Genomic DNA, 21,008 nt, shown 5'->3' with positions numbered 1-21,008 from the left:
TTAATGAAACACTGCATTAATTCAGATCTGGGACGCAACTTAAGTTTACCGGAGTAAATTTTGAAAACTCCAGATTCAAATCTATCGGTAACTAATTACGTCTGAAAAAAACAATATTGCTATTTTCCTGCTTGCGTTCGGGGATCGTTGGAGCATCCAAAGGCAAGCGGTCAATTTGAAAAGCTGACCAGTGAAAAGAAGCGCGTTTCTTCCTCTCTCTTCCTGCCCGATCCCTTTACTCTCTCTCTCTCTCTCTCTCTCACACACACACACACACACAGAGGCTACACCGCCTCTGCCTGAGTATTATTATTATTAAACTCCGGAAGTCTCCCTCCCGCCCGTTGTAAAGATCGTGCCGACTGAGGTCATAATGCCGTGGGACGGAGCCGGCTATATTGACCTCTTGTGGAAGGGGCGGGAGAGACTGGGCGGAGGAGTGTGCAGTCGGCAGATACTATCGTGGTAAACGATTCCCTCCTCGGGCCTGGCGGGTTCTTTGCAAAACTGAAAGCAGGGGGTGGGTGGTCGCGCTACCTCTTTTCCGCTTACAACACTTACTAACCGAAGGCGTTGTTTTTTCTTTCTCTGACTCGTAAGTTTGCTTTTGCGGAATTGCGCTTCTTAGAGTATTTTTTATTTTTTATTTTAATTCCATTTATATCCCGCCCTTCTCCGAAGACTCAGGGCGGCTTACAAGCTTAGCAGTAGCCTTCATTCTATGTATATGCCTGCTTATTAGGGCTTTCACACACACCCCAAGCGGCATTATTACAAAGTCAGCTTAATTGCCCCCAACAATCTGGGTCCTCATTTTACCTACCTCGGAAGGATGGAAGGCTGAGTCAACCTTGAGCCTGGTGGGATGCGAACCTGCACTAATTGCAGGCAGCTGGTGTTACTTAAGGAGGCATTAGCCCACTGCTCCACCAAGGCTTGAGTAGACCTCAAGCCCGGTTATTTTTTTTTCTCACCGTTTCTCTCTTCTAATATTCTGCACAAAGGAAAGTTATGGGAAAGCAGTAGAAGCCAATGAAAGCTGGGCAGCTGAAGGCCGACGGGCGTCTAGTGGGAGATATGGGTGATTGTAGTGACCTGAAGAGCTTTGTTAGCTTTTACAATGGTGAGGTTGGGGAGAGTTTGCTTACCAGAAGCTATGTATGACCATTTAGTTAACACTTTGCCACATTTAAAGACAGGAAATGACTACTAGATAACATGGAACAAACCCTGGAAAGTTGGGTTGTTTTGTGTTTTGTGGGCTGGTTCTGGATAGCTCCTAGTTCCTCCTAGTGCCCTTGTAAGCTTATGTGGGTCTGTGTTTGCTTGGATGAAAACAAAGCAAAACAAAACATCTCTCTAGAAGTCCCAGGGCTTTTGGTTTCACTGGACAGTTGAAAAATAATGTCCTATAAAAAGGCAAAATCACTTCTGTAATGCTGCCAAAAAAAGCAACATGGATGTAGTAGTCAACAGGAACTGAGTTTGACTTGAGGGTGCCTGTGTCCTTAAGAAATTACACAAGCACTTCTTTTATATGAAGGATAGTAGGTCCTTGTTAACATGGTTCTAGGGAGGGTTTTCTTATCTCTGACATTTGCTGTCCTTCCTGAGCTGTTTTGAATCTGCTTTGGAAGGCTTCTTTCTCATAATTGGTGCCTCTATCCATGTGTGCTGGTCTTCATGACATTAAGATGCAGAAGTGATTGACTGAAGAGTTTGCCAAACTGGAAGTCAATGTGTTTAAAGTAAACTGGCCTTTTAAAGGCTTAGTCATATTAAAGTGTGGATGCCACAGTGAGTATTTGCTTTCTGTCATCGTAGCTGGAAAAAGCATGACAGCACTTCGGCGGCAAGTAGATGAATATCATCCGTTGATTCCAGGATACACAGGTAACAATTCACAGCTTTGGCCACTTCTCGGCCACTAACTTGACAAGGATTGCAGTGTCCAGATAAAGAGGAAGCCAATGGTCAACTTTCTCAGCTCAGTCTCTTTTTTTACTGTTTAATACATTGGTGCACCAATAACAAACGAGATTATAACTTTTATTAGTATTCTAAAGCTAAAAAGAAAGCCTTACATGATCGTATGAAAGGATATTATGTTTAACCAGTAGCGCTTTATCTATATACTGCTAAAGTTCTTGTGCCTTGTAACCTTTAACTGGGTGAAAGAGTGTGTCAAAAGGCAAAAAAATTTCAACCAAGGTATGACGAAAATGCCTAATTTACAGAATGTGTCTAAAATCTGGGAACCATGACTTGAATTGAAATTTGGCATATGTTATAAAACACTTGTGACATAATTATCATAAAGTATTTTATGACATAATACAAAATGTCATAAAATATTTCCTGTGGTCAACCACTGATGATGACTGTGCTATACACTCCAACATGAGATACTTTCAAGACAGGTATATCTCTCTGGATATCTCCCTGAAATTTTAAGAACTTTTCCAGTTCATTAGAAGCTCTGCTATGTTGAAGGCATTGAGTAATCTGGTCAGGAAATCTCTCTGAAACAGTGGCCCAATTTCACTATTCACTGAAAGGCAAAACTGTTAGCTAGCTCTGGTCCAGTCATAGATGATTGAAATGGATCTGGAATTATGGTCGCTTATCAAACTGAAGATACTCACTGCTACTTTGCATGTGTCACGATTTAGATACAGTACTGGAGTCTTTTATGTACTCTAGCTAATTTGGTATCTGGCACACTAGCTTGCATTGTAATATCTTCTTTCTGGATTAAAACTAGGTTCCGTGCCCCACGTGTATCCAGAGTTGTTTAAATGCTCAGGTTGTGAATGAACCAATGTCTGTAAAGAAATAGTAAGGTAGCAGTCCCTAAATTGATGTCTTTCGGGTAAACTGACCCTCTGTATCCCAGGATTCGTAATCATCCTGATCTGCAATTAATATAGGGGGAGTGGTACTATTTCTGGAGATAATTTAGTTGGGAAGCGCTAATTTTTAATATGTCTTCCAGAAATACCATCAATATCATATTTTTCTTTGCCCTCTTTCTTTGCTGAGAGTTTCATATGACCTTTCAAGGTGAAGACTATCTCCTTTGTTTTTATTTTCATATCTGTAGTTCAGGGCAAATATAAAGAGCCCCAATCTTCCTTTCCTTAGTGGGATGCACACCAGACTTTAATCTTTGCCTTGTGCTAGGTATAGTAATTTATATTATAGGGATGGGTGGGAGAAGCATAATGATCAATTGTTATGAATATAAGTTAATCACCTGGCAAGAGATGGCAAAATGATATAATTTTGAAAGATGTAGCCCCAGAGCTAAATGTTCTGTTTTATAACCCAATAAATCAGGTCTCTTTTCACCCATTGTACCACTTTTAGAATATGGCAACATCCGAGTACCACCAGTCGCCTAGCAAGGTATCAAAAGCTTGATGACCAAAAAAAAAAAGGAAAAAAGTGATGAAGTACAGGTAGTTCTCGACTTACAACAGTTCACTTAGTGACTGTTCAAAGTTACAGTGCACTGAAAAAAGTGCCCCCGAAGCCACAGCCGAGCAAGACACTTGCCCACCCGGCGGCGCTCTCCCTCCTGTCCGAGGTTTTCATTGTTGTGAGCATTTCTGTTGAGGATTGGCAGCAGGGGTGGGGTGGGGTGTTTGATTTTTATTCCCCCCATGTAGTGGGTGGTTGCAGCAGGTTTTGGCCACTTCACATGACCCTGGGACACTGTGATTGTCATAAATATGAATCAGTTGCCAAGCATCTGAATGTAAATCACAAGACCCTGGAGATGCTGCAACATTCCAGCTGACAGGCGCTTCTTCTGGGCTCAGAAGCGCCAGGATCAGCGCCGAGCTCCAGCTGGAGCTCGGCGCTGATCCTGGTGCGTCCACTGAGCCCTGACAGCCCCGAAGAAGCGCTGATCTTGGCACTTCCACTGAGTCCTGACAGCCCTGCAGCTCCAGCCATCTCTCGCTCAGGCTTCTGCGGTGCTGCCACCGGTTCAGCTCATTCCCCTCCACAGGTGGTACCCATACCACTGGTTGAAAAGCCCTGCAATAAATAATCTATTTGGCACACCTTTGTGAATGCAGACAATAAAACTTTGGTTTTATGATGGATGCTCTAATTAACTAATGAGGTTATAATGAAGTAGCTGCTTCCAAAGGTATGAACTCCTTAAACAGGATGGATGGTCATTGGTTAGGGAAGAAATGGTACAAGATTTCTGCTTTTAAGTGTTGGATTAGATCATTGTTTCCCAGCCAGTCATCTCTGATATGTTGGTTGAGGAATTCTGGGAGTTGAAGTCCACAAGTTTTAAAGTTGCCAATTTTGTGGACCCCTGTCCTATATATACATAAACAGTTGACAATGAAAAATCCTAAGCTATCCTATTTTGAAGGTTTCTGAATGGCGCCTGACTACATTTCTTTGCTTTTTGTAGGATACATCCCTCTCAGATTCTATCGTGTTGGAACTAGCTTTGGAAATGATTCTGTGTGGTGTGTTAAGACCTTTCGTGATATTACAGAGAGAAAGAATGACCAGGTAGCTGAAATGAGACATATAGCAGCCACCGCGCCACAGCTACCACCTATCTGCACTAATGAAGAAATATTAAATGTACTTGATGACTATAATTACAAACATCATCCCAATGTGCTGGGTACAGTATGCATAATTTATAATAACTTGAATTTACTTAAATCCCTTTTATTGCTATTGTACTTTTAACAGTATTGACAAATAATTGCATCTTTAGTTGTTTTGATTACAGCAGAATCCAGAATATTTGGTTGTTGTGGAAATGGCCGAAAGGCTGTTGGGAGTCTTTGTTAAAGGACTTTTCTCTGAAAAACATCTAGCATAGCTAATGTTTAGGTAGGCAAACATATCTGGCAGTATTGAATATTTAAGATGTGATACAATTCAAGTGTAACAGCCACAGTAAACAGTAAGCACTATATAATTTGGACCAAAACAATATTTAAATTAAATTATCATTTGAAAAGTGAGGTCAAACAGGAGAAGAAGTATTCTCATTTTAAAAATAGGCTAATCCTTAGAAGAGGCAATTTGGTAGAAATGAAAAAGCTAAAAGAATAAAGCAGAATGGACATTCATAGTATTTGAGTTATTGCTCCAGGATACAGATTAGGCATTCTATGGATATTCTTTTGATTCAGTTGTATTTTTTGATCTGGACAACTAGAGTCTTCAAATTGGAAATGAACTAAACTTAAGACAGTAAATGTTTAAAAGCATAACCATGTCAAAGGGAATGTTTCTTGCACTATCAATGAATAATGTAATCTTGACTTTGCAATAAAAGATGAAGATTAGGAAGTCAGATGAGCTGAATTGTACAGAATGAAGATACATTGGAACAAAAAGATTGTAAGAAAGAATATTTTTAAGCCAGCCTTACAAGTAATCTTTAAATAGATAAATTAATTTGTCAAAAATTTCTTTCAGTTGCTGATTAAGTGCTGTACAGAGTATACAAATCAGCATGTGAATTGTGTTCTTAATAGATAGCTTATTAATTGATTAGTCTTGCAACTTTATCAAAATATAAAAATACAGAATTTAATTTCAGGGTATAGTGTCTTTAATAGGCTTTTTATTGTATAATAAGTGACTTAGATTAGGGACTTTGTTGGAAGCCCCCCCAAAGTTGCTTTTTACATGACTCTGAATCATCTTTGGATCTGTTTGTCTTCATGGCATTACTTGTTTCAGGGACTGAAATCACACTTTTTTGTCCTTTTTGCAATATTGGGTTTGAGATGGCCTGTTCTATTAGCTTTTTTCTTGCTTCACTGCATCTGAGCTCTTAGGAACAAGCAAACATTTATGTTCAGCCTTTCTGCTAGCAAAGTAATAGAGCCCATGTTATAAGGAAACCCTGTCTTAACTTTAGATTGACAGCCTCTGTAGCAATGCATCCAAACTGATTTCTTTTTTACTGCTTAGATGAATAGTTTCAACAGTCTACAAGGTCTTAATTCTTTTTCTGAGTTGTGACTGTACAGATCCAGAGGCTATGCATGATCTGGATTAGAGTCATTGTAAAAAGGATCTAGGGGCCAAATGCTTCCATGTTTTCCTTCTAGAATTACCCCTAGCAGAAGTTTTTAATTAGAAGGAGAAGAAATGGTTTCACTACAGGATGGTTTCTTCCATCACACTAGATCCTCATCTTGCAAATAGACACATGCATGCAATACATACTGAAACTGTGGATGGGCAGGCCCCTAGCTATTTCTTTATTTTTACGTGGAGTAGGGATCAGGTTATTAATTTATTTGAATATATTCATTTGAATTGATTACCCTCCCAAATCCAATGGATTATTTTTGATACCCTAGAATTTGTAATATGGGAGTGGTAGGCAGAGTCTTGTTTTGAAATGCTAAGAAAGTAACCACATTCGCTGCATACCACCAGTCCAAATTAAGATGATTGAACGTTAGTTTTATAATGGTTTATGAAGGATCAGGAAGGAAAAATCCTGTGAAATGTCTCCCAATGGAAGTGTCCTTTGCCTTAAAGCAGGGGTGTCAAACTCATTTTCACTGAGGGCCGCATCAGCATTGCGGTTGCCCTCAGGGGGCCAGGTGGGTATGGCCAGGGTGGGTGTGGCCTACTGGGTGGGCGTGGCTAGAGTGCGTATGGCCTACTGGGTGGGCGTGGCCAGCTCTACATCGTTCGCATCAAGGGTGCCTATGGGGGCCTGGGCAGGAGTGGGACAGATCTGAGGGTCTCTGGCAGAAGGAGGGTCTCTGGGCCAGAGCCAAGGCAGTGGGGGCCGTTCCCTCACTGTTTCCAGGATGGCTTCATGGGCCGCATGAAACCACTTCGTGGGCCGGATCTGGCCCCCGGGCCTTGTGTTTGACATGTCTGCCTTAAAGGAAGCTGCATATTGCTAATGCTGCCACTGATATTTTCTACTCTGTTTCTGATTGGCATATTCTCAGCATTGATTGTCTTTCCCAAAGTACTCATATTTCGCAAACTTAGTTTTGTTTCTGGTTTCTTTCTAGGAGAATATGGGGGGGGGGGAAATAACATTTGAGCTCTTGGCTTTTGGATGTATTTCCAGCTTTCTTCATTCCAACTAGAATTTTGCATTCTAGAGGCTTAAGTAGGAAAGACGTTTTTTACTACAAGAAATAGTGGCAAAAACAGTGCTTTTTGTTCATTTTATTTTTCCCAAATACAGAAGCTTAAGGCTAAATGACAGAGCTTGGTGTTTTTTCATCAGAGATGCCAAATTCTGTAGGATTCTTTTTTCTTTTTTCTTTTTGCTCTACTGAAGGGACTTCATGGCTGTTACCCACAACCGAGGCAGGCACTGGATGGGAAGGAAAAGTCTCTTTGATGAATTGTAATGAAGAACAGGATAATAGCAATTCTCTCACTGGGAGAGAGGTATCAGGAGTATATTTCTCCCATGTCAAGTCCTTTGGTGTTTTATGTTTCTTTTTCAAATCATATGCAAGACTGGAAAGATAAAACATGACAAAGGGCTCTAATAATCTTGCTATTTCACTTATGGAGAAACATGTATTGGCTTCTCTCTGTGATTCTGGGTGAACCTGCTTTGTGTCCTCCAAAAAGCTCAACTGGAGGACTAGAAAAAAATACTCTGCAAATTTAGAATTAATTTTCCACAATTGAGGTTCTACTACATATATTATTTAATTTTTATAAGTGAGGCATAATTTTAGGGTGAGTTTTTCCTGTTTAGAGTATTTCACTCCTCTCCTATCAGGTTTTCCACTTTTACTGTAATCAGTCATCAGTCCGTGGATACTCTGTGGTGAGTAGGCATCCTTAGTTCTTGGACTGTTCTGAGAGATCAAAGACTCTAATACAGAGGCCTCCAACTTCCGGGCTGTAGCCCACTGCCGGGCCATGGCATATTCAGAACTAGGTGACGCAAGAGGTAGGCTGGTGTGAGAGCACAGCTTCACTTGCACAAGAGGCACCCCAAAGACTTCTCTCATGTGTGAGTGGAACTGCGCGCGCACATGTGTGTGCTGGCCTCCCACTTACGCAGCCCAGTTCCTCTTTCCCACCCAGCTGGGCTGCCAAACCAAGCCGCCAAGTCTGAGTGGCATGAGCACACCCTGCTCAGGTTTGCTGACTCATCGAAGCTGCCTGAGCTGGACACCCGATCTGATTTTGGAGCATTGGGCAGCCTCGGTGAGTCTGAAGGATCATGAGACCCTCAAAGGCTTCTCTCCTCCACACTAGAAGCTTTTGCAAATAGACAAAAGGTGTCAGGGGAGCGATCTCGCGCTACTTCAGGCCTTCCATCCCTTTGCAAAAGCTTTTGGCCTGGAACATGAAACCGCACCCCAAAGGCTTCTCTTTTGCATGAGTGGAGCTGCATGTGTGTGCGCACCCGTTTACCAGCCCACCATTCATGGAGCCCAGTTCCCCTCTTCCCCCTCCAGTCGGGCCACCAAGCTGCAAAGATTGAGGACCACTGCTCTAGTAGATATTAGCTCTACTATTTATTTATTTATTTATTTATTTTATTTAATTTCTATACCGCCCTTCTCCCGAAGGACTCAGGGCGGTGTACAGGGCAATACAATAAAAATACAATATACAAAAGTTAAAAGGTATTAAATACTACAGCCCAATTCAATAAGTTAATACAATAAAACAAAATATTAAAATACCCCTAAACCCATCAGACCAGGCCGGCTTGTTCAAATAAATATGTTTTTAGGTCACGTCGGAAGGAGCGAAGGTCAGGAGCCATCTGGAGCTCAACCGGTAAACGGTTCCAAAGGTCTGGCACGCCCACAGAGAATGCCCTCCCCCTGGGGGCCACCAGTCGACACTCTTTGACCGACGGCACCCTAAGGAGGCCCTCTCTGTGGGAGCGCACTGGACGAAGGGAAGTTGATGCTGGCAGCAGGTGCTCCCGTAAGTAACCCGGACCCATGCCATTTAGGGCTTTATAGGTCATAACCAGCACCTTGAATCTTACCCGGAGGGCAACCGGAAGCCAATGCAGCTCGCGGAGTAGAGGTGTTACACGGGAAACCCCCACCACCACTCGCGCGGCTGCATTCTGCACCAGCTGGAGCCTCTGAGTAGTCCTCAAGGGCAGCCCCATGTAGAGAGCGTTGCAGTAGTCCCAACGGGAGGTCACGAGTGCATGAGTGACTGTGCGCAAGGCATCCCGGTCCAGATAGGGCCGCAACTGGCGCACCAGGCGAACCTGGGCGAAGGCCCCCCTAGTCACAGCTCCTATATGATCTTCCAAAGAGAGCTGTGAATCTAGGAGGACACCCAAGTTGCGAGCCCTATCTACGGGGGGTAGTGTCTCAGACTAGGCCAGAAAGCCAACTACATAGAAAGACTAATGCTACTTTTCTTGAGATTAACTATAATAACAGAATTATCAGAATTCCCTGTCTGATAATGCTATACCTTCTCTTTCTTATACTCCCGTGAATTAGGAAGGTCTCTGCCTGAGCCACTTCTGAATGTTATCTTAAAAAGTTTCCATCTGCTTTTGCCTAGGTAACAATTCCTGAATATTTCTGTCAAGGTCATCTTCCTACAGCAGCCTTCCCCACGCTAGCAGTTTTCAGATAGGTAGACACCTCCATAAATTTCCCTAACCAATATATATTTATTTTGACAAGATGTGTGCCAGCCACTTGTAACAAACCTAGGCAGCTTACATCAATAAAACATGAATGGCTTTCCAGAATGAGAAGAAAAAGGGAATTGGGCTGGCCTTATGGAGAATACTGTTTGAGAATGCAGGAGATGTAATACTGTTGGGCTTGTGTGCCTTTAGAATCTTGGGGGAAGAGAATTCACAGACTTTTTGCTTGGTCTGAGTTGCACAGGCAGATTCAGTTCAGAGGAGATGGTCCTGCAGGTGATGAGGCGAGAAATTATCCTTTACTGAAAATACTGGGGCTTGTAAGTTCAGAGAACTGGAACACTGGGAAGTTTTTCTAAAGAATTATTTTAGGTTTTGCAAAATGTAGAATTTCTTCAAATCTGCTGCTTTGCATCTCTGACTGGGAAAAATGTGCCATGTAAATGACTTGGGTAGATGTTTCGGCAAGGCTGAGCCACCCCTGTTATATGGTAGGTTCTTAGCAAGCTATTTAAGGGAAGACTTATTGAAATTCTAGGGAATATACCAACACTTGGATCTGTTTTTTCAATTATGCTTAACTTGGACCTGGTTTACATCCCCCCCCCCGTACCATTTGGAATCCATGTCAGCCTCCTTTAGCTTCAGCCTCCATTAGCTCAATAATACTTCTTTTGACCATTTTACAGGGCCTGTGGAGACCAAAAGAAGCCTCCTTGAACCACCCATACCAGGCTGGAGTGGCTTTGTGCCTAGGTCCAGGGTAACAGAATTTGGTCATGGAGTACGCTATCATGTGATGGCAGAAAACTGCTACCGAGATTTTAAAAACTCAGTAGATGGAGGCAAACAAGATTCCACGTAAGTTGACATTGAGATGTTCAAATGGTGCACATTGCAGTTCTCTCTTGAGAGAATTTTGATTTTATATTACAGAACTGTTTTTGTTAATGGATCAGGAATCATTTGGAAATATAATGTTAATAAATATATAAATTGCATAAGTAATGGTCACAAATGGACTTAAAATGGATCATGGATTGGTCTTTTGTAATGGTCTATTATTATCCTAATAGTGGTGTAGTGGTTAGGGTCTCAGGGTAGAAACCAAGAGACTGTGAGCCCCAATCCTACATTTGGCATGAACTCAGAGGGATGACTCTGGGCCAGTCATTCTCTCTTGGTCCTAGAAAAAAAGCAATGGTAACCTCTTCCAAAAATGTTGCCAAGAAAACTTTTAAGAACCTGCCCAGGTGGTCACCAGGAGTCAAGACTGACTCAAAGGCAAAAATAAAAAATTAAATTAAATTAAATTAAATTAAATTAAATTAAATTAAATTAAATTAAATTAAATTAAATTAAATTAAATTAAATGAATGAATGTAGAGTTTCCTGCCTCTCAGCCTCAGCTGTAATAGTAAGAAAGCCAAATATTTCTGGCAACCAAGCCTAGCCAAACAAGTGTTTGTTATTATTTATTATTAAGGCAAGAAATTCAGTAGGAGTAAAGCTATTTTGTCTCAGCACGGTTGATTATTTCTGCCAGATAACTGTTAAAAGCTCTAGGAATAAATGATGACAGCCTGACTTGAATTTGGATTTTTGTTTTTTAAAAATAAAAAGTAATTAGTATGAGAAGAAAACTATTAGGAGAATTATGAGAAGACCCAACAGGGTGCATAACAAGAGCCAAAAAAGTTGGAAAATGGCAAGAACTGCTAGAATATTGATATATATTCTATTCTATTCTGTTTTAGGAAAGAAGTGCCTGTAACCAAAGATTCATACCACCAGAGATTCTATAGACCTGAAGGAATGATGCCCAAGTACACTGGCCATATTCCACGTAAGGGTTCAGATTTTATTCTTTGAAACCATGATGGGGCATTCAGCTATTGGCCAAACTCACTTTTCTTTTAATAGCAAGTCTGTCCCAACTTTTGCTTAAAGGAAAAATAGAGGCAGTGCTTTTCTGTGCTTCTTTACAGCTTAGTGATTTTAAGCATTTATTTATTTATTTATTTTATTGCATTTATATACCGCCCTTTCCCTGAGGACTCAGGGCGGTTTACAGGGAGTTAAAAATCAACCATACAAAAGTTAAAACCCAATTTAAAAAATATTAAATCAACCCTGTACTATTAAAAACCCCAATTAAAATAAATATCTCCTCAGCCTGGGCCCGAGAGCTCAAAGAGCCAGGTCTTCAGGCCCCGGCGGAATGATCGGAGGTTGGGAGCAGTCCTCAGCTCCACCGGCAGCTGGTTCCAGAGGGCAGGCGCCCCCACTGAGAAGGCCCTATCCCTGGGTGTCACCCGCCGGCAATCTCTTACCGGCGGGACCCTGAGCAGACCCTCCCTGTGGGAGCGCACTGGACGAAGGGCGTTTGATGCCGGCAGCAGGTGTTCCCTCAAATACCCCGGACCCAGGCCATGTAGGGCTTTATAGGTGATAACCAGCACCTTGAATTTCACCCGGAGGGCAACCGGAAGCCAATGCAGCTCGCGGAGTAGAGGTGTTACATGGGAGTATCGGGAAACCCCCATTACAACTCGCGCGGCCGCATTCTGCACCAGTTGAAGCCTCCGAGTGGTCCTCAAGGGCAGCCCCATGTAGAGAGCATTGTCTACTGCAACTTTCTCCAGATTTGTTGGGGCACATCTATCATCCAGACCAGCACAGGTTTATGCTGGCTAGAGTAGTGAGTACCTAGAAAACAAACGGTTTTCAGCCAAAATGCTTATGCAGTATCTACTGCAGTATTTCTCAGATTTAGCAACTTAAGATGTGGGGACCTCAGTTCCCAGAATTCCCTAGCCAGCATGGCTGGGGAATTCTGGAAGTTGGTTCACATGTCTTAAAAGTTGTCAAGTTTGAGAAACTTTGATTTATTGCTAAATTCTTAAAGTAACTGCAGCCTTTTCTAAGACTATATGGTGTAGGTCCTCCTGCTTGAGCAGGGGGCTGGACTAGAAGACCTCCAAGGTCCCTTCCAGCTCTATTCTATTCAAGGAGAAAGAATATGGAGGCCTCTCCTGCAGCTGGAGGAGAATCCCAGGGAAAGATTGCTTGGTTGAAGAAGTTACAACATGAGTCTTCCTGCCGGTGCCAAAGCACTTTTGGCCTTCAAGAATGCTATAATTCTAGCCAGCAAAGGCAGAGCTGTGGGTGGGGGATGTTATGCTTCAAGAAATATAAATCAGAGCTGGAAAGTAGAGGTGACTAACTGAGAGCATGCAGCTAATGTGTACATCAGTCTATAACAGGGATGGGCAACTGTGACTTACGATCTGTGAACTTCAGCACCCAGAATACCCAGATCCTAGAGTTGAGGCCCACAGTAAAGGGATCATAGTTGCCCACCCCAGTCCATAAGCTGTACCACAAAGTTGCTAAAGGAGTTAGTTGATTTAAATTTGTAACCTGAATGTTTAGCATTCACGTATGCTCAACTTTTAAGCAGAACAATGACAATAAGCAATCATATTCTAACTCCGCAAGATGAGTATAAAATAGCAGATGAAATATTTCTGCCCGTGGCTGGATATATTGAAAAAAGCCAAGACTGGCTAGCTTGAATGATAAATTAGAACTGTTTCTGCAAGAAATAAATTTGTTTTTATAGCTTCAAATTTCATAAGTAAGAAAACTCATTATGAAATTCATCTGGCAGCATAGGCACCCATACAGAGTTTAGAATGTTGCAGCTGACACCAAAGACAAGCATAATGAAAATTTCTCCCTCTCACAGCAGTATGGAGGGATCAAGCTTTCCAACATTAGAATTTTGGAATTTGTCCTTCAGTCTTCCCTAAAGAATTGATAAACAGTTTCCATTCCCCCAATGGCTGTTGGATGAGCTTGTGGAGATATAGGTGAAGAGGCATTTAATATCAGGAGGACTCCAAATAGTTTGATTTGTGCAGTCAGATCCCAAATTGGTTGCACATGTTTGTGTTGGAAGCTCCTAAGGTGCTGCCTTATTAAAAGGATTAGCCATTTACATCACTGTTGTTCATGGGATGCCTGATTGGGGGCTCCTTTCATGTCCCTGTTAATTGGCTGTTGTTTCCTTGTGCTGCCAAGCCCTGGGCTCCTAAGTACCTGATAAGACGATGGTAAATCTGCAGTCCTGTTGACTGACAGCCCATTTCCCAGACTTCAGTCATTTCCCTGGCTATCATTGTACCTGCACAGCCAACAATCTTATTTCAATATTTCAGCAAGTCTGTTTTTCAAACTACTGTGGAATTGTGGTAAGAAGGTTGCACCTACTTGAATGTCTTTCATTCTTTTAGTATGAGGATGCAGTCCTTTTAGAAAAACTAAAATCTAAGCTTGTGTAGTACTTTAGGTCTTTTGGCCCCAATATATATATTTGAAACAGAATCCGATCTTTTACCAAGGAATTCCCACAGACCAGTGCTTCTTGATCTCAGACTCTTTAAGTGTCTAATGGACTTCACCATCACATCAGTATTCACCATCAATTTTGCTGAAATTCACCCATCTTGAAGGCCTTGAGATTGAGAAACATGGCTGTAGAACATGATACCATATAATAACTGCATTCTTTTTGTTGCAATAGTTAATGTGTTAAGCCAACCATTCCACCATAGAGAAGAAGAAAGTTAAAGACCAACTGGTACATATGATGCAAAATATTTGTATTTTGTAGACGAACGCTCTGGTGTTGGAAGAACATTTGGAAATATATGCAGAAGTTGCTCTGTATGCAATCACACAGATGTGAGCTATGGAGCTTATCTTAGTAAGAAACATAAAATGGAAAAAGGTCAAGACCAAATCAAAGAAGACAAGAAAACCTTAATTGCATAATATTTGAACTGTACCATTAGAAAATTAAAATGAACATTAATGTCTGGAATGGGGCTACTTAAAAACTTTCTCTCTTTGACCAATCATGTGGACGTGTACCAGTATTTAAAAATACGTGATATTTCTTATCAACTCCATTTGTAAGAGAGTTGCTGTGCCAGGAGAGAGCCATAACTTGACATATACAGTAAACTGAGAAGTCACTTCAATTGGAGAAAATGAATTATTTCAGGGGCATCTTTGATGAAGAAGAGGCTTTGAGGATATATGGACAAAATGCAGCTGTCTTTGGGTTTAAGGAAGCATAAAAACTATAAGGTATCAACAAGTAAGGAATTTAAAAGAGATTTCACACAAGATGACTTTCTGCAAAGATGAAATAGCCACCACTTCCAAATACGTTAGCTGAAGTTTTGAAATAAAGAGTAAAATATTGAGAATTGTTTTAAAAATAATTGACACAAGAGTGTTTTCCCAGTTTTTCTGGTGGCAGCCGTGGTCACTGGAAACCAAGAGGAAAAAAGATTATTTTCACAAACAATGAAATTTCAGTCTGTTTTAAAAAGAGAACAACTGTGATTTTATAGCAGAAGATTACAGAAGTATCTTAAGAAGAATGTAGAAATGATGTTTGTTCATTCATTGTTTGTAGAAATTTCACTGGGACTGATTTTGCTCTTAAAAGTTCTCCATAATTGTATTTATATTTATTTATGCTTAACAAACAAGACACCATGGTGAAGTTACCTACACAGATGATTGTTCCAGAGTTACTGCATTTTGAGAAAAAAATCTACATTTAAAGAAATAGTCTATTATCCTGCTGTTGAATTTTGTCATGGGCAAAGCACTTATCAGGTGTTTTGCTGTTAAGGTGTATTTTTAGAATAACAACTTTAATATTTGAGCAGTTTATATAATATTTTTCCATATGAAAGTACTTTTCTATGTTGATAGAGGTCAGATAATTATGTCATGGTACTTGCTTCAAGTGCATTATTTGAAATATTTATGTACATATTAAAATTATCTAATTAATTGCTGTTTTACAGCTGACCCTACAATTTCTGCCAGCTTTCCTTCTAGATAATGGTCAGCAGATTTCAGACTTAGACATTTTTAACACTACAATTGTTCACCAACCATACTTAGACATACCATGGAAAAATACATGAAAAGCACATGCTGATGCATGCCTGATAGATATATGGACCACACTGAAAGCTTATTTTGTGTACACACAAAAAAACCCCTCTGTTTTCCCCAGCTTCACTTAAAAGGGATAATATAGTAAATCTGCTTGTTGGATAAACATCCGTCAGTCCTTGCCAATCACCAATTAATCAGCCTCTCCAATCCACATACCCTCAGTATGTGGGCCCAAATTCCCAGAATTCTTAGCAGTAGTCTCCCCTTTCTAGTAAAGTCCAGATTTTTGGAGGGCAACCCTTTTGGGGCGCTGTATTATGATAAAGCAATTTTATCCAATCTTGTGTCCTCAGGGTGACTGAAGTCAATCCGAATTCCAGCCATTCCCAAGCAGAGTGGCTCTTTTGATTGGAAAGGAGAGGGAAATGTATTTGGCTAACTTGGAGAGCTCCAGGGGTGAGAGAGAAAACTGTATTAAAGTTTTGTGAAGAGTTGTTAGCATAATAATAAATAAGTGCCTCACTTAATTACCCTCAGGAGGGTTTTTTCCCCCTTTGCATTTGATTGCATGGTACCTTGTCGAGCATTTCAGTTTCTGAATCTTTCCGTTAAACTGTTAACCTGTACACTTAAATTTTCCTTCTCAGCCTATAATTTGTATGGTCTGCCGTCAGAAAAGGGAGGTAGATTAGATGGCATCTGCTATGCTGCAAACTGTAATTATTAACAGTGTTTTGCATTACAAATGCACCCTTCAAATTCTTTCCTTTGAAGCTTTACACAGGTAATACACACACTGGGACTACTTCAGTCTGTCTTCTTCAGAAAAAGGTGTCTGCAAGAAGAGGTCCCGCTGAGTGGTTCAGATGTGTTGAAACATTAGATTACATGCAGTTCTTCAAGTGAGAAGTTTGGGGTTGCATTCTGCATATTAAAAAAAAAAGAAACTCCCAAAGAAATTGCTGCCAACCTTGAGGGGACTACTGGTAGGCCTTGACTTAACAACCACAAATGAGCGCAAAATTACTGTTGTTAAGTGAGACATTTCATTTTATGACCTTTCTTGCCTCACTTGTTAAGTGAATCACTGCAGTTGATAAGTTAGTAACCTGGTTGTTAAGTGAAACTGGCTCGCCCGTTGACTTTGCTTGTCAGAAGGTCGCAGAAGGGGATCACGTGACCCTGGGACCCTGCAGCAGTCATAAATATGAACCAGTTGCCAAGCATCTGAATTTTGATCACATGATCTTGGGGACGCTGGAAAAGTCATAACTGAAAAACGGACCTAAGTCAGTTCTTTCAGTGCGGCTGTAACTTTGAACTGTCACTAATAGATCTGTTGTGTGTCGAGGACTACCTGTAGTTTTAGCCATCACTCACTGACCACCATTTTCTACACAAAAGAAAGTGTCCAACTCAGGAAGCCCCATCTGGAAATTGATAATATACTGTAAGTATTGAAGAATGTGTAAATCAGCATCATTATTGTAAGATATCATAACTCAAATGTTCAGCAAGGGAAAATCAATGTAAAAAGTATATAGATGGGGGAAAGAAGCAGACTCACAAAAGTACAGGCTGCATTGGCTTCACATATGTTAACTTAATGGCTTAGAAATAAGGGGTTTGACTATGTTTCCAGACCCTTTGAACAAAGAAAGCTTTTACTTAGCCATAATTTATGGTTTCAACTACGAGCTTGGGAACAAGCTAATATTAAAGCACAATCACAGGTAGTCCTTGAGTTACAACAGTTCATTTAGTGACCATTCAAAGTTACTATACTGCAACAGAATTGAAAAAAGTGACATAAGTTTTTCACACCATTACAGCATCTCTAGGGTCATGTGACCAAAATTCAGGTGCCTAGCAACTGACTCATATTGATGATGGTTTCAGTGTCCTGAGGTCATGTGATCACCTCTGACAAGCAAAGTCAATGGGGAAGCCAAATTCACTTAACAACCAGGTTACTAACTTAACAACTGTGGCAAGGAAAGTCATAAAATGGAGCAAAATTCATTTAACAACTGTCTCGCTTAGCAACAGAAATTGTCATAAGTCAAGGACTACCTACAGTTGTTCTAATTGTGGGTGGAGATCTATTTGTCGTCGGCTTAAAACATCCGTTGTAGGAAAAAGCTTATATCCGTTTTCAGCTTCCTATGAGGGACCAAAACATGTTCACTGCTTACAAGCCAGAACTTGGTTTAAAGGTAATAGAAACTTCACTTTTAGATCATATTGTCAAAAATAATAACTTGTTCGATATGATTTTACCTAGAAATGTAGAGATGGTAAAGACCTTTGTTAATAGAAGCTTTTCTTTTTTTGTTCCCCTTTACTGTTCCTGGGTTGTTAAATCCTGGAGAATATACAGTAGCCCTGCACCAAGGAGATGCATTACAGATTTCGTTCTAAACTACCCCAATACTGTGTTTCATTACAGAAATGTCAGCGTGTTTTCAAATGTTGATAGCAAAAGCTGAATTTTGCTGCCAAACTCTATTGAACAGGCTACATCAGTTTCACAAGTCAAATGTCTCTTAATTGATATGATGCTGATCAAAAACTTTGCAATGAATAGTACAGTGTTAAAGTCTGAAAAGACCCATCAATCTTGCATGCACTTTGAGCATATTTTGTTGCAAATAGCATCCTAATTGATAGGCCTGATTATATGGTGAGGAGCCTAATTTGTATATCACAAACTGCAGTCCTTTTGTTATTGGGGAAGTTGACACCTTTACAAGAGAACAATATATGTCAACCAAAATATATACCAATTAGGCCTTAGTGACACACTGAAATGAATGATTTCAGAATATGCTGTATCTACAAATAATATATGGTTTACAGCCACTTGCATTTCAAACAGCAGTTTTCTTTGTTGCTACTATTTTAAAACTGTAAGCATTGAAAAAGGTCACAAAAATATGTCCATTAGCACTGAAAACCAGGAAAATGGACAGCAATTTGGTGTTCATTTAACTTTGCATTTGGTGGGATAGCTGCAAAATGTAGCTTGCTTAAACACTACCCAACAAAGTGATTGTTGCTTCACTTCATTATTAAAAGAGGATGTTTGATGGAAACCCATTGTTAACTATGAATGCATTGATGTGGTGATTTGTCATACAAAGCAGTTGTAAGCATGGTGCAAGCAGAGGTTGCTTACCTCTTCTAGTTTCAGATTCTTCCTGGAAGAGAATATTATCTTTTTAAAAAATTCTACTTGATTCCATTACCAACATCCAAAGACTGTAAATTAAAGACCAAGATTAGGAAGGTTTGCTGTGGAATGGAACAACTTGCTGCAGCCAACTCACCATGGCCAACTCGTACAATAATATCAAATAAATGGTGGAATATATTCATTAAAGAAAGGATGCCAAAGAATGGACCTGTTCTGTACCAGCCTGCTACTGGCCCTGCAGAAAAGGCAGGGACAACCCCTTTTACAAGAAGGCAAGAGGCTGGAATTACGCCTTCCAAATTTATTGCTACAAAAACAAATAGAACAAGACACGAACCAAGAAACAGGAGCTTTTCAAGCGGTTGCCTTCAGCAAACCAGCCCTCCCACGCATTCCCCCTTAAATACAGTTCAGGGTGTGGCTTCTCTCTGCCTCCTTCCGAGGAGCCCCATTGCCTTCCTCTGTTTACTCCTGATTGACTGCCTCCTGCGTCGGGCGTCCTTGAACAGGGCCAGCTGTGGGTCATCTTCATCCACGCTGTCAGGCTCACACAGCTGGGTCTGCGTCGTGACCAGATGAGAGGGGCCTGGCTGAGGGCTCTCATCAAGCTGTCCAATCCCCTCAGCAAGCTCTTCAACACCCCCCTCCTCCTCCTCCTCCTCCTCCTCCTTCGACCCAACTGCCGAACCCACAGGCTGACCCTGAATCACAACAGGACCAAATCAAATGTGAATGACAAAATATTTATTTTAAAATTATAATTTAGACTAGACTAGAATAGAATAGAATAGAATAGAATAGAATAGAATAGAATAGAATAGAATAGAATAGAATAGAATAGAATAGAATAGAATAACAGAGTTGGAAGGGACCTTGGAAGTCTTCTAGTCCAACCCCCTGCTCAGGCAGGAAACCCTATACCATTTCAGACAAATTGTTGTCCAATCTCTTCTTTAAAACTTCCAGTGTTGGAGCATTCACTACTTCTGGAGGCAGGTTGTTCTACTGATTAATTGTTCTAACTATCAGGAAATTTCTTCTTAGTTCTTAGATTGCTTCTCTCCTTGATTAGTTTTCATCCAGTGCTTTCATCCATTGGAACTACACCAATATGGATTCATGTGCAATAGATATCCAAATATCCAGTAAGAATAGATTTTCCAGATAAGACAATGGTCTGAGATTAGTGTTGCTGCTTATATATATTTTTTCTCATACAACCAAGAAGTCCATGGAAGAAGAAAAGTATAACATCCTAAGTACATATCACATATTTTTTTTCATGCAATTTGTCTTCAGTCTGGGTGCACAAAGCTAGCACTAAGCCTGAGGACCTTATTTAAGAAATAGGATTATGGGACTTCCGGTGGCGACGCGACGCCGAAGACAGCCGTTTTCGGGCTGCCCGCTCCGCAGCTGTGTTTTTCCATCGTAAACAGCGCTGATCAGCTGTTTAGATGGATTTGAAGCCCCCTCCTCGGGAGAAGAGGAGGGGGTGAGGCCCCAGGTAGGGGTTGAGCTCTCCGGGGCCGCCTGAGCTGAGAGTTTGGGCGGCTGAAGTATTGAGCCCCCCCGAAGCCTGGGTTGCTCCGAGCTGCGCAGCGCCCCTGCTCCGGGATTTATGGAGCAGAGCCAGGCGTTAGCAACCACCCCTGCCAAAAGGAAATACCTTTGATTATCAAGATGCAGGCAGAGCGGTACAGGAGGTCAAGGTGATGTGGACTCTTATATTTACTCTCTAGCTCAATGGATTTTATAGCTTCAAAGTGAAAGTGCGCAATAAGTGAAAGTGGGGGAAGATGGCGGCTAAAACTTCTAAAGCTCTTCGGAGTGCGGGGTCTTCCCTGGTGCAACAGACCTCATTGCAAGCTTTGCTTCCTCCTGCACCTCCTCCGGCATTGACGCTTAAGGATTTACAAGATGCTCTTGGAAAGCATTCACAAGTGATGTCTGACATGATGGATGAAAAGCTGAAAAAGTTGGAGGAGAAACTGGAGAAGAAGATGGAAGAGAAGTTTAGAGCAATGAGGGTGGACATGTTGTCTATGATTGAATCTGTAGCTGAATGTGTGCAACAGCTGGATGAAAAAGTGAAGGATCTCAGTCAAAAGAACTCTATATTAGAAGCAAAAGTATCAGAAAATGAAAATATAAGGGATAAAATGGACGGAGAATTGAGCCTTGCTCAGT

General features: G+C 41.0%; 1 protein-coding gene across 1 annotated transcript; it reads left to right on the top strand.

The window, feature by feature from the left end:
• Positions 1 to 435: 435 nt before the first annotated feature.
• Positions 436 to 14,473, top strand: SPMIP5 (sperm microtubule inner protein 5; the record flags this gene model as incomplete). The annotated part of the gene is made up of 6 exons (XM_081328320.1): positions 436 to 465; positions 1,825 to 1,893; positions 4,439 to 4,660; positions 10,324 to 10,495; positions 11,392 to 11,480; positions 14,313 to 14,473. Exons 2-6 carry the CDS (start codon positions 1,836 to 1,838, stop codon positions 14,471 to 14,473), a joined length of 702 nt encoding a protein of 233 aa, XP_081184446.1. The 5' UTR covers positions 436 to 465; positions 1,825 to 1,835.
• Between the last annotated feature and the right edge of the window lie 6,535 nt (positions 14,474 to 21,008).

Source organism: Vipera berus (genome assembly GCF_964194415.1).
Source record: "Vipera berus genome assembly, chromosome: 5".
In the NCBI taxonomy this organism is placed as follows: domain Eukaryota; kingdom Metazoa; phylum Chordata; class Lepidosauria; order Squamata; family Viperidae; genus Vipera; species Vipera berus.
This window is presented reverse-complemented; position numbering and strand designations above follow the sequence as displayed.